The following is a 17566-nucleotide window of genomic DNA, read 5'->3' on the forward strand; positions in this document are numbered from 1 at the left end:
CTGGGTTGCTTTCCTTTGTGGTACCTGCCATCATATTAGATAGTATTTTTTTAAAAGTTTGCTTTATGCCTTTCACTCTCATTAGGATATAAGCTTCCTGAAGTCAAATTGTTTTTCTGTTTCTCTGGCTTCTTACTGTAATCCTAGAGCCTAGAATGAGGCCAGGTACATAGTTGATGCTCAATAAATTGCTGTTGACCAAATATCTAACCTTCATTGAGTACTGTCTGTGTACTAACCTCAGCCCTAAGCTCTCCCCACACATCTCATGAATCTCCCCAAGAACTTTATGTAGGGAGATCTTAGTATTATCCCCACTTCAGAAGTGGAAGTTGAGACTCAGAGACATGGAGAAAGTGTGAAGGATGGGATTTGGAACCTATGCCATCTGACCCCACACCGCCTTGAATGTCTGCTATGTGCCAGGCATTGTACACAACTTCAAGGCAGATTGAAGTGCTACTCTTTGGGAAAAATAAAATAATAAAATAACAAAGGGAGTAAGACAAAAATATAAAATACTTTGTATCAACACCCTCTGCAAAGTACCAGATGAATATTTTATTTGTCTGCTTGCTTATTTATATGCTTGTTTATTTACCTCATTCTATAAATAATTTGAGGCAGCTTACAAGGTATATGTATGATAGAATACAAAAATTATAAATAAAACAATCCAAACCAGAAAAGTACAAATTAAAATTGACACTAAGGGGGGCGGTGGGGGCAGCAAATTAATATGCAGATAAAGCAAAACAGATGGTCTTACACATGTAACAGTTTTAGCTCTACAATTCCTGGTGGTCAGAGAGAAACAGGAAATGTGAGTTACATGCCTGAGATAAACAAACAAACAAACAAACAAAATTTTTCTGGGGGAAGTAACGCTTTTTCTGATGCTTGGCTCTAAACGAATTTCTCTTGTGGGATTTTGTAAAAGGCAATTACTTTAAAGTGTTTTTAAAAAAAATGCTGGGGCCACCCTTATGCGAGAAAATGTGATCGGGTGTCGTGAATGTGTAAGCAGATGAACTCTGAGCAGCTCTGTTGAACTGAAGTGGGGATGGGTGGGACAGGGGTTGGGGGAGCCAGGGGTCAGCTCTTGCTTCTTGCTGACCACTACTCCATCAAGATGGAGCCTGGTGAGTATCAAGACATGTGGGTGATGGGTATGGGGGAACACGATCCGGAAAGTCTTGGATGCTCACTAAGGAGCCCTTATCGCTGACAAGTCCTTTACTCAGTCAGCCTGTATTCATTAAGTACTTCCTCTGCATCACGCACTCTGTGGATGCTAAGGGTGCAGTTGCAAATAAGACAGACACAATCTCTGCCCTCCCAAAGTTTATAGTCATGCTTAGTGTTAGAGGAATGTTAAACTTGAAGATCTGGCCATGACAGCAGGGTTGAGGGAGAGATCAGGGAAAAATTCCTAGAGGAAGTGACGTTTACTGAAGTGGGAAGCTGAAGGATGAATGAGAATTGGCTGAATGAGAGAGTTCCGGGCAGAGGACCAGCCTGTGCAAAAGCCTGGAGACAGGATACCCGTAGGATATTCAAGGAGCTGTAATACGGGGTCTTTGAGGCAGCTTGTTGCCTATATGACCTTAGGCAACCCCTGTTTCCTCCAGACATCAGTCTCCTTGTCTGTACAATCAAATATGGAGCCTTATCTCTCCCCTAGCTTCCTGCCAGCCACAGCTATGAATCAGTGAAGGTTTGTGAAGAAGGTGGAATATCTGTGTAGGTCTTTAAAGGGCATGGATGACGGTGCAGTGCCATGTAGCAACCCAGTGTTCCTTGTGTTCCTTACATGAACAGGATCTTCCCAGAGCCAAGAATAAAACAAGCCCTTTTGAAAAACTGTGTTAACTCTTTAAGATACCACTGGGGAACCACTTGATGCTTGGAAGCAAAAAATATATTACCCTGGCCTCAGGGACCCAAAACTTAATGCAACTTCCTGAATTTCCGCGCTCAGTTCACCCAGGAGGTGAGGCTGACTCAACACTTTTATCCGTCTTCAGCTTCACCCATAACCCCAGGCTGCATTGTGCCCTTGTAGACATCCAGTAGATATTTATTGATTATAATACAATACTTTTTCCAGGGAATTTTATGTTAACTCGTATAAGTTTGACATAAATGGTATTGCAGATGTCAAGAATATCCAAGAGGCTAGAAAAAATGAAAAAGAAATATTATAGTTGCTTGCTCAGGCTCCTTGGTTTTGGATTATCTTCCCATAACCCCTGTCATTTTAAAGGAGAAAAAGGCATGAAGTTGACATTTAAAGTGAGCCTACTTTATGCCAGGAACTGTAACAGGCCTCTCACGTACACTATCCTTTTTGCTCCTCACCACGGCATAGCAGGGAATATTATCGATGTTTTAAAAGACCCAGATTGTTTTTTCTGAGCTTAATTTCCATGTTGGGGACAGCACTTGTGAAGTTCCAAAGGCATGATGAGAGGTGCTGGGACAGTAGAGTAAATGATCAGAAAGTTATAATTTCTACAAGGTAACCCATTGTATTAGTCTGTTTTCACACTGCTGTAAATAACTGCCTGAGACTGGGCAATTTATGCAAAAAAGAGGTTTAATTGACTCACAGTTCCACATGGCTGGGGAGGCCTCAGGAAATTTACAGTCATGGTGGAAGGGGAAACAGGCAAGTCTTACATGGTGGCCGGCAAGAGAGGGCGTGTGAATCAGGAACAGTCAAACCCTTATAAAACCATCACATCATGTGAAAACTCATTCACTATCGTGAGAAAAGCACAGGGGAAACCACCCCCTGTGATCCAATCACCTCCCACCAGGTCCTTCCCTTGACATGTGGGGATTATGGGAATTACAATTCAAAATGAGATTTGGGTGGGGACGCAGAGCAAAACCATTTCACCCATCTACACTATTGAGTTCCAAATGCTTTTTCCAGGTCCAATAGCATTAAAGAGTATAGATAGATAAAGGAAAGCTTCAAAGCTTTCTTGGGCCCTGTACCCTGGGGATTCTACTCCAGTAGGTCTAGGGTGAAGCTCTGCAATTTGTATGTTTTAAAAATGCGTTTGTAATTCTAATGTGCCACAAAATTTGAGAAGCCAGGACTTGGGCCAGTCTGTCAATCATGCAGATCAGGAAAGTATAAGTCTTGAACTAGACCTAGAACTCATGACTCTTTTGCCTTCCACTCTAGAATCCTTTATATGACTTCACACAGTTCCAGCATTGTGCACAGATCTATGCCTGCTGCATGTGTTTTGGAGGTTCTTGTGTAAAGATCCAGCTCATTCATGGGATCACACCTCTTAATTATGTCAGGTTGCTGGGGAGGGAGGGGATAGTCTTTTCTGTTTTTGAAATAATGGGGAAAGAGAAAATAATATTTATGTATCAGATACTGTGCTAGGTGTTTTATATCATCTCATTTAATTCTCATAGTAGCATTCTAAGACGGTTGTGTTCTACAGAGAAAGAGGACTAACCCAGAGGTAAAGTGAATTGTCTAAGATAACATTTTGGGCAAGTCATCTTCTTTTCCAGGCTTTCATGTCTTCATAAACTTTTGTCCTACCATTCATCTACCTATCCACCCACCCAGAAAACCATCAATGATGCCTGCTCCAGGAATGAGAAATATGTTTCATTTTAAGAGTGTTGAGAAGGGAGCCAGGCACAGCGGCTCACGCTTGTAATAACAGCACTTTGGGAGGCCAAGGCAGGTGGATCACCTGAGGTCAGGAGTTTGAGACCAGCTTGATCAACATGGAGAAACCCCATTTCTACTAAAATACACAAATTAGCCAGGCATGGTGGCACATGCCTACTTGGGAGGCTGAGGCAAGAGAATCGCTTGAACCCAGGAGGCGGAGGTTGCAGTGAGCCGAGATTGCGCCATTGCACTCCAGCCTGGGCAACAAGAGGGAAACTCCATCTCAAAAATAAAAAAGAAAGAGTGTTGAGAAGGATTCTGAGGCTGCATCTAAACTCAGTGGGAAAGTGTGATTGATATGTGATGTCTGTTATAAGCACAAGAATGGATAGAGGCAATATTTAATCTATTTACCCACCATTGGTGACCTTCCAGGATGCCTAGGGAAATAACTTGACTCTCATTTATGTATTCCAACAATGAAAAATGCAGTTGGAATGCCAAGGATGACACGGAGGGCTTGGAGAGTTAGAGTGGGTCACCCTCACGTGCTGTCCTTGCTGTCCCCCCAGCTCCGCCAGCGGTTTGAGCTGGAGATCGAGCGGATGAAGCAGATGCACCAGAAGGACCGTGAGGACAAGGAGGAGGAACTGGAGGATGTCCGTCAGTCCTGCCAGAAGCGGGTATGTGAGCAGTGAACACAGCTGTACCGTTGGGTCCTGGAAGGTCTGGTATGGATGCCCTTTTCCTTAGAGTGAGGAGGAGAACAGGGTCTGGGATCTGGGGACAAGCTCTTTCTGCAACCACCTGAGACCTTAGCATCGAGGTGCCTTCAAGGGTATAGGAGCGGAAATGCCTATCTTAAATAGGATCTTGGAACTTCCAGAAGCCTCTGGAACCATCCAGCATAATGGCTCAGAGATGTCTACTAAGTACCCGTAATGCCATGTGACTGATGCCAAGGACTTCTAAATTTCAATAATAGAATCAATTCTTTCTTACTATTTTCCTTACAAGTCAAACCATTTCTTAACATTTTATCCAAGGTCTTTGTAGCCATTCCAGTGTGCAAAAAAGGAATAACCCCTTGACATGTTATCACCTAGAAGCCATCATTATTACTATTTTAAGTGTTCTTTTATAGCTCTCTTTCACTCTGTATACACACATGCAGATTTGTGGAGATACCATTTTCACTAAATGAGACTATGCGGTTCTGAAGCCTGTTGTCTCCGCAGTTTTCATGGCCTCTTTTCGTGTCTGTAAATACAGATCTAACTTAAATGTTTAATGGCTTAACAGTTTTTCACCCAAAGCATGTCCTCAACTTATACAATAAATCCCCTATCATTGGACATTTAGGTTGCTTCCAGTTTTCTGCCCTTATAACTAGTGCCGAGATAAACATTCTTAGAGCTGTATTGACGGATGTGAATGTAGGGTCTACAAAGTGGAACTGCTGGAAAGCTTCGGGTTAAGCCTCGTTTAACAGGTTCTCGCATTATGGAGTACATAATCTATAATGACCTTCCCTCCCTTCTCATCCCCTGAATCATACCTGTGTACAGAGTACACTCAACTCTGCCTTGCTTGATGTATAGTTTTTGTTATTTTGTGTATTTTTCAAGATGATTTTAGCTTTTCCAGTCTTAATTCTAAAACAGGTATAGAGTGGTTCGTATTTCTCTCACTCCTAAACGAAATTTTTGAAACGAACTTGCTTTCTATAGAAGTGACCATCAATCAGTACTTTTTCCCCCCCTCCATGGGTCAGGAGACGGAAGCTCTCAGTCCCTGCCCATGTTTCTTCAGGTGAAGGTTGCATACGTTTCTGGTTTATTCTAAGAATGCCTCAAAGTATGGTGTGCGCCCTCAGCCAGGGCTGCAATGAGTTGGAGATGTGACCCAGACTCTCCGGAGGCTTTTCTCTGGATAGATTTATAAAAGGAGAGAGTGAAGTCAGAGAAAGGTGTTTTTCTCCTTATGACAAACACTGATATTGACTTCTCATTCTGATGACTGCTCTGTTCAGTCTATCTCTCACGTTGGCAGGAAATCAATAGTTAGTGACCTGGGTGGGAATGCTGGAGCTGTCTGGGGTGGCAGAAAGAGCTGGGGTCAGCAGACAGGACACTAACTCCTCTAAACAGCCACTAATTTCAGAGTATGCACTTTGGATTTTCCCTGGGACTTAGTTTGCCCACCCGTGAAATAGGATCTCTGATGGTATGAGGTGGAAATGGAGGATGGAGGGGATGAGATAAAGTACACAACAGAGGCTGGTGGGGGTGGTCTGCAAAGTGCAGCCACAGTGGGGTATTTGCTTTAGTGGGAAATGTCTGTGTTTGCTGGGTAATTGCTGAGAAATCAGAGCCAGTTGCAAATTAAATGAGTTGCTTATAGTCAGATTAAGTCTTAGTTCAGGCTGCTGTAGCAGAATCCCATTGTCTAGGTGGCTTAAATGATAACATTTATTTATCACAGTTCTGGAGGCTGGCAAATCTGAGATCGAGGTGCTGGCAGGTTCAGTGTCTGGCGAGGGCTCTCTTCCTGGCTTGCAGACCACCACCTCCTGTTTGTAGACTCACATGATGGAGAAAGGGAGAGAGGAAGACAGCTCTCTGGTTCTCTTCAGGCACTCACCCCACTGTGAAAATTCCACCTTCATGGCTTCATCTAAACCTAATTACCTCCTTAAGGCCCCACCTCCAGATACCACTGCACTGAGGGTTAGGGTTTCACCATATGAATTTTGGAGGACCACATATAGTTTATAACACCAAAAAATCTCAAATGCAACTTCTTTTATTGCATCATTGTGTATTTAATAAAGGAGGGGGATGCATTTTTGATATGTTGGTCATAATATTGTGCAGAGCCTTTAAAAATCAGAGTGCAAAGACTTGCAAATATTCAACAGTGGCCATGGCTACAGGAGGGAGGCATCTGTTCTATTGGGAACCTGGGGGAGGGGGTTTCACAGTTAATGGCGAGAGATTCCCCATCATTGACCAGCCCTCCCTTCTGTTGTCCAGCTCCCAAGCTTTTAGGTTCTTAAGTTCTCCCACAGAGACACCACCTGCCAATCACTAGGGCAGGCTCATGGAACAAAGCCACAAGCTGTACATTTTTCCTCCTCCTGAGGGTCCTTGCCTTGTGGGGTTTGTCCGGATGGAGTTCATTTACCCTGTGTATGCTTCCGCTCTGTGTATCCACAGCTCCGTCAGCTGGAAATGCAGCTGGAGCAAGAATATGAAGAGAAGCAGATGGTCCTCCATGAGAAGCAAGATTTGGAAGGCTTGATCGGAACCCTCTGTGACCAGGTAAGGGGGAGACATCGGCAGACATTCAGGAGTGCCTCAGGGACCTATTTGAGAGACGGACTCATGGGGAGAACAGCTTGAGGGATACCCTCTCCTCCATCAGCTCTGTTCCCACCATATTCACTGGCTCTTCAAAGAGAACTTCAGGTGCCTGCAAACAGCAGGGTTTTTGTAAGAACCCATGGGGAATAAACAGAGTGCGTCCAGCCAGGAGCGATGGAGAAGGCTGTCTTTGCCTTCAGCAGCTGTTGGGATCAGAGTGTAGACAGTCCTTCCTTTAAGGGGATGTGTGTGAATGGCCACTGCACACATGACTGCCCTCCTGAGAACATGACATTTGCTAGAAGCAGTCAGCCTTGGAGCCAGGCAAATGTAGCTTTAAGCCTCGGAGGGACCACTTCTGTCTACACGGCTTTGAGTGAGCTAGTTAACCACTCCGAGCTTCTGGAGAGCAGAGCCTTATGGGGTTGTGGCTATCACTGTACACCAGGGTTCTCAACCGCCCGTCAGTGTACACCAGGGTCCTCAACTGCACCACTATGAACATCTGGAGCTGGATCATTCCTTGAGGTAGAGGGGCTGTCCTGTGCATTGTGGGATATTGTGCAGTATCCCTGACCTCTACCCACCACATTGTGGTAGCACACACCTCAGTTGTGACCACCAAAAATGTCTAGACATTGCCCAGTGTCCTTTGGGGAAAAGAAATCAACTTCCCTCACTACTGAGAACTGTTGCTTTACTAATGTAGCCAGCAGAGCTCAGAGCCAGCTTCCGATTTCAGAGTTGCAAGGAATGGCTCTTCCACCTCCCAGATACTCTATTCCCTTCCTGTGCTGCTGCTACATGAAATCCCAGTGCTGGAGAGAAATACCTGTGGCTTCTATGATTTCTTTTAAAGTATCAAAGGAGTGTATTTTAATGTATTTGCTTAACATGGGCCCCATGTCTATTAATTAGTAATGGTCTTGTTATCAATATCCTTCCCTAGATTCACTAACTTTATTCACAAAACAACGTGGGTCCACTTCAGATGATCATCTTGGGCAGCCATGCCTTGGACAAAATAAATGCTTATTATGTATTGAAAAACCAATTGATTTAGTGAGTGATTTCCACAGCAGGGACATCACAGCAGCAAGAGTAAGAGTTGGAAACTGAGGGAGTCGATATAATCTTCCTTCGTCTCTGGGTTTTCTAATTTTCCAGCCAAGAAATTGGGACCATTGAATTCAGAGTCATTGAGGTGGCTTTCCTTCAGCATCAGGGCGAGAGCACAGCCCAGTACCAGATTCTAGAATGACAGTGGGCAATCACTGAGAGAAGGCTGCATTCTATTCAGCACAGTTTGAGAAAACAGAATAGATAATCTAATAAAGCCAGGTTTTTATACATACTGCAAAAATAAATTTTACATGTAAAGAGAAGGTAAGTTTAGATGAATAAAAAGCCAGCTTTGTGTTAGTCACCAAACTGGATCCTTTTAATAAATTAGCACGTTTGATGATTTTAAGTGTTTTTGTTATGACCTTTGCCAAACCCATGGAAAAGCAGAACAAATAATGTAATTGGTGTTTATGAATCAAGCTGTCAGGGTTCACATAAATTAACATTTTGCCACTTCTTATTCAGATGTTTTTAAGGAAACAAAACATTTTAAGAACGGTTGGTGGCCTCTTTACGTCCCTTCCTAATCTCACTCCTGGCTCTGCTTTCCTCTTTCTTTCCTCCCTCCCCAGATGAAACCATTCCCTGGGATTTGAAGTGTATAATTCCCCTGAATGTATATTTCAACTTCAGCCACAGGTAGCAATATGGTTCTGCACTTTACTTTGTCCCCCTCTATATTATGTTTTTGAGATTAGTCCATAATGATACATGCAGCTCTAATTAATTCATTTAATTTCCACGCAGCATTCATTTTTAAAAATCTCCTTCTTCTATTGGTGGGTAGTTAGTTACTTCCACCCTAAAACCCAAAACTGCAATGCATAGTCTCATATCTGTCTCACTGTGCACACGGGCGAGAGTCTCTCCAGGGTATGTAGCTGAAAGAGGAATTGCTGGCTCCTGGGAATGTACAATTTGGGAATTATTAAATATCACTCAGATTGTTCCCCAAAGTGATTGCAGCAGTTTCCACCGTCACTAGACGTGTCTTGAGATTTTACTTCTTCACGTCCCCACCAACGTGCAGCACTGTCAGACATTTTTAAACATTTTTTCCAGGCATCGGGTGCTAAATGGTATTGCATGGCCCTCATTGCTAGGGATGCTGTGCATTTTTCACATGTTGGTTGTGGCCTTTTCTTATGTGAATTGCCTATTCATAGAATTTTGTCTCATTTTTCTCTATTGATCGTTCATGACCTTTATACAAGATGTGAATCCATTTTTGGTTATGTATTTTACAAATATCTCCTAGACTATGCATAATTGTTTCACTTTGTTTATAATGTCCTTAGCTTAATAAAAAATATTTTTAATATAGTTTTGTTAACCATGTTTTATGGTTTGTGCTTTTATATCTTAAGATACTCTTCTTTTATTATTATTATTATTATTATTATTTTTTTTTTTTTTTGAGATGGAGTCTCGCTCTGTCACCCAGGTTGGAGTGCAGTGGCCGGATCTCAGCTCACTGCAAGCTCCGCCTCCTCGGTTTACGCCATTCTCCTGCCTCAGCCTCCCGAGTAGCTGGGACTACAGGTGCCCGTCACCTCGCCCGGCTAGTTTTTTTTTGTATTTTTTTTAGTAGAGATGGGGTTTCACCGTGTTAGCCAGGATGGTCTCGATCTCCTGACCTCGTGATCCGCCTGTCTTGGCCTCCCAAAGTGCTGGGATTGCAGGCTTGAGCCACTGCGCCCGGCCACTTTATTATTATTTTACTTTAAGTTGTAGGGTACATGTGCACAACGTGCAGGTTTGTTACATATGTATACATGTGCCATGTTGGTGTGCTGCACCCATTAACTTGTCATTTACATTAGGTGTATCTTCTAATGCTATCCTTCCCCCCTCCCACCTCCCCACAATAGGCCCCAGTGTGTGATGTTGCCCTTCCTGTGTCCAAGTGATCTCATTGTTCAATTCCTACCTATAAATGAGAACATGTGGTGTTTGGTTTTCTGTTCTTGTGATAGTTTGCTGAGAATGATGGTTTCCAGCTGCATCCATGTCCCTACAAAAGATGTGAACTCATCCTTTTTTATGGCTGCATAGTATTCCATGGTGTATATGTGCCCCATTTTCTTAATCCAGTCTGTCACTGATGGACATTTGGGTTGATTCCAAGTCTTTGCTATTGTGAATAGTGCTGCAATAAACATAACGTGTGCATGTGTCTTTATAGCAGCATGATTTATAATCCTTTGGGTATATACCCAGTAATGGGATGGCTGGGTGAAATGGTATTTCTAGTTCTAGATCCTTGAGGAATCGCCACACTGTCTTCCAAATGGTTGAACTAGTTTACAGTCCCACCAACAGTGTCAAAGTGTTCCTATTTCTCCACATCCTCTCCAGCATCTGTTGTTTCCTGATTTTTTAATGATTGCCTTTCTAACTGGTGTGAGATGTTATCTCATTGTGGTTTTGATTTGCATTTCTCTGATGGTGAGTGATGATGAGCATTTTTTTTCATGTGTCTGTTGGCTGTATGAATGTCGTCTTTTGAGAAGTGTCTGTTCATATCCTTTGCCCACTTTTTGATGGGGTTGTTTTTTTCTTGTAAATTTGTTTGAGTTCTTTGTAGGTTCTGGATATTAGCTCCTTGTCAGATGAGTAGATTGCAAAAATTTTCTCCCATTCTGTAGGTTACCTGTTCACTCTGATGGTAGTTTCTTTTGCTGTGCAGAAGCTCTTTAGTTTAATTAGATCCCATTTGTCAATTTTGGCTTTTGTTGCCATTGCTTTTGGTGTTTTAGACATGAAGTCCTTGCCCATGCCTATGTCCTGAATGGTATTCCCTAGGTTTTCTTCTAGGGTTTTTATGGTTTTAGGTCTAACATTTAAGTCTCTAATCCATCTTGAATTAATTTTCGTATAAGGAGTAAGGAAAGGATCCAGTTTCAGCTTTCTACTTATGGCTAGCCAATTTTCCCAGCACCATTTATTAAATAGGGAATCCTTTCCCCGTTTCTTTTTTTTGTCAGGTTTGTCAAAGATCAGATGGCTGTAGATGTGTAGTATTGTTTCTGAGGGCTCTGTTCCATTGGTCTATATCTCTGTTTTGGTACCAGTACCATGCTGTTTTGGTTACTATAGCTTTGTAGTATAGTTTGAAGTCGGGTAGCGTGATGCCTCCAGCTTTGTTCTTTTGACTTAGGATTGTCTTGGCAATGCAGGGTCTTTTTTGGTTCCATATGAACTTTAAAGCAGTTTTTTCCAATTCTGTGAAGGAAGTCATTGGTAGCTTAATGGGGATGGCATTGAATCTATAAATTACCTTGGGCAGTATGGCCATTTTCACAATATTGATTCTTCCTTTCCATGAGCATGGTATGTTCTTCCATTTGTTTGTGTCCTCTTTTATTTCACTGAGCAGTGGTTTGTAGTTCTCCTTGAAGAGGTCCTTCACATCCCTTGTAAGTTGGATTCCTAGGTATTTTATTCTCTTTGAAGCTTTGTGAATGGGAGTTCATTCATGATCTGGCTCTCTGTTTGTCTGTTACTGGTGTATAAGAATGCTTGTGATTTCTGCACATTGATTTTGTATCCTGAGACTTTGCTGAAGTTGCTTATCAGCTTAAGGAGATTTTGGGCTGAGACGATGGGGTTTTCTAAATATATAATCATGTCATCTGTAAACAGGAACAATTTAACTTCTTCTTTTCCTAACTGAATACCCTTTATTTCTTTATCTTGCCTGATTGCCCTAGCCAGAACTTCCAACACTATGTTGAATAGGAGTGGTGAGAGAGGGCATCCCTGTCTTGTGCCAGTTTTCAAAAGGAATGCTTCCAGTTTTTGCCCATTCAGTATGATATTGGCTGTGGGTTTGTCATAAATAGCTCTTATTATTTTGAGATACATTCCATCAATACTGAATTTATTGAGAGTTTTTAGCACGAAGGGCTGTTGAATTTTGTCAAAGGCCTTTTCTGCATCTATTGAGATAATCATGTGGTTTTTGTCTTTGGTTCTGTTTATATGCTGGATTACATTTATTGATTTGCATATGTTGAACCAGCCTTGCATCCCAGGGATGAAGCCCACTTGATCATGGTGGATAAGCTTTTTGATGTGCTGCTGGATTTGGTTTGCCAGTATTTTATTGAGGATTTTTGCATTGATGTTCATCAGGGATATTGGCCTAAAATTCTCTTTTTTTGTTGTGTCTCTGCCAGGCTTTGGTATCAGGATGGTGTTGGCCTCATAAAATGAGTTAGGGAGGATTCCCTCTTTTTCTACTGATTGGAATAGTTTCAGAAGGAATGGTACCAGCTCCTCCTTGTACCTCTGGTAGAATTCGGCTGTGAATCCATCTGGTCCTGGACTTTTTTTGGTTGGTAGGCTATTAATTATTGCCTCCGTTTCAGAGCCTGCTATTTGTCTATTCAGGGATTCAACTTCTTCCTGGTTGAGTCTTGGGAGAGTGTAAGTGTCCAGGAAATTATCCATTTCTTCTAGGTTTTGCGTAGAGGTGTTTATAGTACTCTCTGATGGTAGTTTGTATTTCTGTGGGGTTGGTGGTGATATCCCCTTTATCATTTTTTATTGTGTCTATTTGATTCTTCTCTCTTTTCTTCTTTATTAGTCTTGCTAGCAGTCTGTCAATTTTGTTGATCTTTTCAAAAAACCAGGTCTGATTTTTTGGAGGGTTTTTTGTGTCTCTATCTCCTTCAGTTCTGCTCTGATCTTAGTTATTTCTTGCCTTCTGCTAGCTTTTGAATGTGTTTGCTCTTGCTTCTCTAGTTCTTTTAATTGTGATGTTAGGGTGTCAATTTTAGATCTTTCCTGCTTTCTCTTGTGTGCATTTAGTGCTATAAATTTCCCTCTACACACTGCTTTAAATGTGTCCCAGAGATTCTGGTATGTTGTATCTTTGTTCTCATTGGTTTCAAAGAACATCTTTATTTCCGCCTTCATTTTGTTATGTACCCAGTAGTCATTCAGGAGCAGGTTGTTCAGTTTCCATGTAATTGAGCGGTTTTGATTGAGTTTCTTAGTCCTGAGTTCTAGTTTGATTGGACTGTGGTCTGAGAGACAGTTTGTTATAATTTCTGTTCTCTTACATTTGCTGAGGAGTGCTTTATTTCCAACTATGTGGTCAAGTTTGGAATAAGTGCGATGTGGTGCTGAGAAGAATGTATATTCTGTTGATTTGGGGTGGAGAGTTCTGTAGATGTCTATTAGGTCTGCTTGGTGCAGAGTTGAGTTCAATTCCTGGATATCCTTGTTAACTTTCTGTCTCGTTGATCTGTCTAATGTTGACAGTGGGGTGTTGAAGTCTCCCATTATTATTGTATGGGAGTCTAAGTCTCTTTGTAAGTCTCTAAGGACTTGCTTTATGAATCTGGGTGCTCCTGTATTGGGTGCATATATATTTAGAATAGTTAGCTCTTCCTGATGAATTGATCCCTTTACCATTATGTAATAGCCTTCTTTGTCTCTTTTGATCTTTGATAGTTTAAAGTCTGTTTTATCAGAGACTAGGATTGCAACCCCTGCTTTTTTTTTGTTTTCCATTTGCTTGGTAGATCTTCCTCCATCCCTTTATTTTGAGCCTATGTGTGTCTCTGCATGTGAGATGACTCTCCTGAATACAGCAGACTGATGGGTCTTGACTCTTTATCCAATTTGCCAGTCTGTGTCTTTTAATTGGACCGTTAGTCCATTTGCATTTAAGATTAATATTGTTATGTGTGAACTTGATCCTGTCATTATGATATTAGCTGGTTATTTTGCTCATTAGTTGATGCAGTTTCTTCCTATCATCGATGGACTTTACATTTTGGCATGTTTTGCAATGGCTGGTACTGGTTGTTCCTTTCCATGTTTAGTGCTTCCTTCAGGATCTCTTGTAGGGCAGGCCTGGTGGTGACAAAATCTCTAAGCATTTGCTTGTCTGTAAAGGATTTTATTTCTCCTTCACTTATGAAACTTAGTTTGGCTGGATATGAAATTCTGGGCTGAAAATTCTTTTCTTTAAGAATGTTGAATATTGGCCCCCACTCTCTTCTGGCTTGTAGAGTTTCTGCTGAGAGATCTGCTGTTAGTCTGATGGGCTTCCCTTTGTGGGTAACCCGACCTTTCTCTCTGGCTGCCCTTAACATTTTTTCCTTCATTTCAACTTTGGTAAATCTGACAATTATGTGTCTTGGAGTTGCTCTTCTTGAGGAGTATCTTTGTGGCATTCTCTGTATTTCCTGAATTTGAATGTTGGCCTGCCTTACTAGGTTGGGGAAGTTCTCCTGGATGATATCCTGCAGAGTGTTTTCCAACTTGGTTCCGTTTTCCCCGTCACTTTCAGGCACACCAATCAGACGTAGATTTGGTCTTTTCACATAATTCCATATTTCTTGGAGGCTTTGTCCATTTCTTTTTACTCTTTTTTCTCTACACTTCTCTTCTCGCTTCATTTCATTCATTTGATCTTCAATCACTGATACTCTTTCTTCCAGTTGATCGAGTTGGTTACTGAAGCTTGCGCATTTGTCACGTAGTTCTCGTGTTATGGTTTTCATCTCTGTCAGTTCTTTTAAGGTCTTCTCTGCATTGATTATTCTAGTTATCCATTCATCCATTCTTTTTTCAAGGATTTTAGTTTCTTTGTGCTGGTTCCGTAGTTCCTCCTTTAGCTCTGAGAAGTTTGATCGACTGAAGCCTTCTTCTCTCAACTCATCAAAGTCATTCTCCATCTAGCTTTGTTCCATTGCTGGCAATGAGCTGCGTTCCTTTGGAGGGGGAGACGCGCTCTGATTTTTTGAATTTCCAGCTTTTCTGCACTGCTTTTTCCCCATCTTTGTGGTTTTATCTGCCTTTGGTCTTTGATGATGGTGATATACTGATGGGGTTTTGGTGTGGGTGTCCCTCCTGTTTGTTAGTTTTCCTTCTAACAGTCAGGACCCTCAGCTGCAGTTCTGTTGGAATTTGCTTGAGGTCCACTCCAGACCCTGTTTGCCTGGGTATCAGCAGCGGAGGCTGCAGAAGATAGAATATTGCTGAACAGCGAGTGTTGCTGTCTAATTCTTGCTCTGGAAACTTCGTCTCAGGGGTGTACCCAGCAGTGTGAGGTGTGAGGTGTCGGTCTGCACCTCAGTTGAAAATGCAGAAATCACCCGTCTTCTGTGTTGCTCATGCTGTGAACTGGAGGCTGGAACTGTTCCTATTCGGCCATCTTCAAGATACTCTTCTTTAACTGAGTTCATAGAACTGTCATCATGTGTCTTAGTAGTTCTAAAGTATTGCTTTTGACTTTTTTTTTTTTTTTTTTTTGGAGACAGAGTCTCGCTCTGTCACCCAGGCTGGGGTGCAGTGGTGCCATCTTAGCTCACTGCAAGCTCCGCCTCCCAGGTTCACACCATTCTCCTGCCTCAGCCTCCTGAGCAGCTGGGACTACAGGCACCCGCTGCCTATAGTCCCATTGAGGCAACAAAGATCTCAACAAATTTAAAAAATAGTTATACTTTCTATGTCTTGTTTCTTTTTCTTACCTTATTTCATTTGCTTGGGCCTCCAGTATAAGATTGAATGGTAGAGAAAGATGTTTGACATCCTTTTCTTGTTCCTGACCTTAATAGGAGTGCTTCTAAAGTTTTGTGATACACATATTTGCAGTGTATTTGGTAATTACAGTGATGCATTGCTTAGTGACAGAGATACTTTCTGAGAGATGCATCATTAGACAATTTCATCATTGTGGGAACATCCTAGAGTACATTCACACAAACCTAAATGGGATAGCCTTCTACACACCTAGGCTATCTGATATAGTCCATTGCTCCTGGGGTACAAACCTGTACAGCATGTTACTGTACCGAGTTTGGTAGGCAATTGTGACATAGTGGTAAGTATTTGTGTACCTAAACATATCTCAACATAGAAAAGGTACAGCAAAAGTATGGTATTATAAGTTTATGGGACCACCATTGTATATACAGTCCCTCACTGATGGAAATGTAATGTGGCATGTAACTGTAACTTTAATAAGGTTAAATCAGTCTTGTGTTTGTAATTTTCTAATATCTTAAAAAACGATGTTTTATTATTGAATATTGTGTGCTTTTTCTGCAATTGTTGATAATCTGATGACCTGTCTCAATCTATTAATGTAGTATATTTTAGATATTTAATGTATCCTGATGTATTTCCCAGATAAACCTTTCTTAGTGTCATATGTTTTCAATACATGGCTCTTTTGGATTGCTACCAGTTTATTGAGAGTTTATTTAGGATTTTTGAAACCAGGCACATAAGTAAGATTGGTTTGTAATTTTTTTCTCTTAGACTTTGCCAAGTGTTATACTAATCTCATAAAATGAGTTCACAACTATTTCTGAGACAATTTTTTGTAAAATTTGGATCATGCAGTTCTTGCAAATTTGATACAATTTGCTTGTAACCCTATTTGATTACTGTGCCAAAATGCTATAATCATAACTGAACACAAATTCAGGTATAATTCTTTTCCTTACTGAGTGAACTTTGGTAACTAAAATGTTTCTAGACATTTATTATTTCATCTAATTTTTCAAATAGGTTAACATAAAAAATATTCATGGTATTTTGTTTAAAAAATTCTACTGTATCAGATTATTTTCTTTTTAATCATAATAATGTTTACTTTTGAGTTTTTTGTGGTTAATGATGATTAGTCTTGTTAGAGTTTTATGTGTAATCCCTTCAAATAACCTGCTTTTGTTTTATTGCTTCTTTGTTGTGTATTTGTTTCTTTTTCCTTCTTTTTTCCACTGATTAGTTTTTTGTTTTTTCTGTGTGTGTGTTTTTTTTTTTTTTTTGAAATGGAGTCTCACTGTGTCGCCCAGGCTGGAGTGCAGTGGCGCGATCTCAGCTCACTGCAAGCCCCTCTCCTGGGGTGACGCCATTCTCCTGCCTCAGCCTCCCAAGTAGCTGGGACTACAGGCTCCCACCACCACGCCCGGTTAATCTTTTGTATTTTTAGTAGAGACAGGGTTTCACCGTGTTAGCCAGGATGGTCTTGATCTCCTGACCTCATGATCCACAAGCCTTGGCTCCCAAAGTGCTGAGATTACTGACGTGAGCTACCGTGCCCGGCCCCATTGGTTTAGATTTTTGTTCTTGGTCTTCAGTTTTAGTATTAAAATGTTTGACTCACCTTCAATATTTTGTTTCCCACTTAAAATGTTTTCTTTTAAGTACATTTAAGATAATACATTTACCTGGAATTGCTGTTTTAGCGCCATATACTAAGTGTTTTGTCTTATCTTTTGTTCTTTTTTCTTTTAATCTGTAAGCTATCTAGAACTCGAGTTTCAAGTTTATTAACATTTAGGATGATGATTTAGGATAGAATAACTTTCTATTGTTAATTTTTAATTTAAGGGCACTTTGGATAGATAACATGGTAGAATGCGTAACATCTTTTCTTTGAAATTGTAGAGAT

The 17566-nt window shown here is 41.2% G+C and overlaps 1 protein-coding gene across 4 annotated transcripts in view; it reads left to right on the top strand.

Moving 5' to 3' along the window:
* LOC105495709 (myosin XVIIIB) overlaps positions 1–17566 on the top strand; it is a 300538-nt gene that overhangs the window by 166693 nt on the left and 116279 nt on the right. For all 4 annotated transcript variants that reach the window (XM_071080310.1, XM_071080312.1, XM_071080311.1 and 1 more), the window contains exons 32-33: positions 4228–4338; positions 6874–6978. In XM_071080310.1, coding sequence (XP_070936411.1) covers positions 4228–4338; positions 6874–6978 — 216 coding nt within the window. The remainder of the gene's footprint in view (positions 1–4227; positions 4339–6873; positions 6979–17566) is intronic.

Source organism: Macaca nemestrina, chromosome 15 (genome assembly GCF_043159975.1).
Source record: "Macaca nemestrina isolate mMacNem1 chromosome 15, mMacNem.hap1, whole genome shotgun sequence".
NCBI lineage: Eukaryota > Metazoa > Chordata > Mammalia > Primates > Cercopithecidae > Macaca > Macaca nemestrina.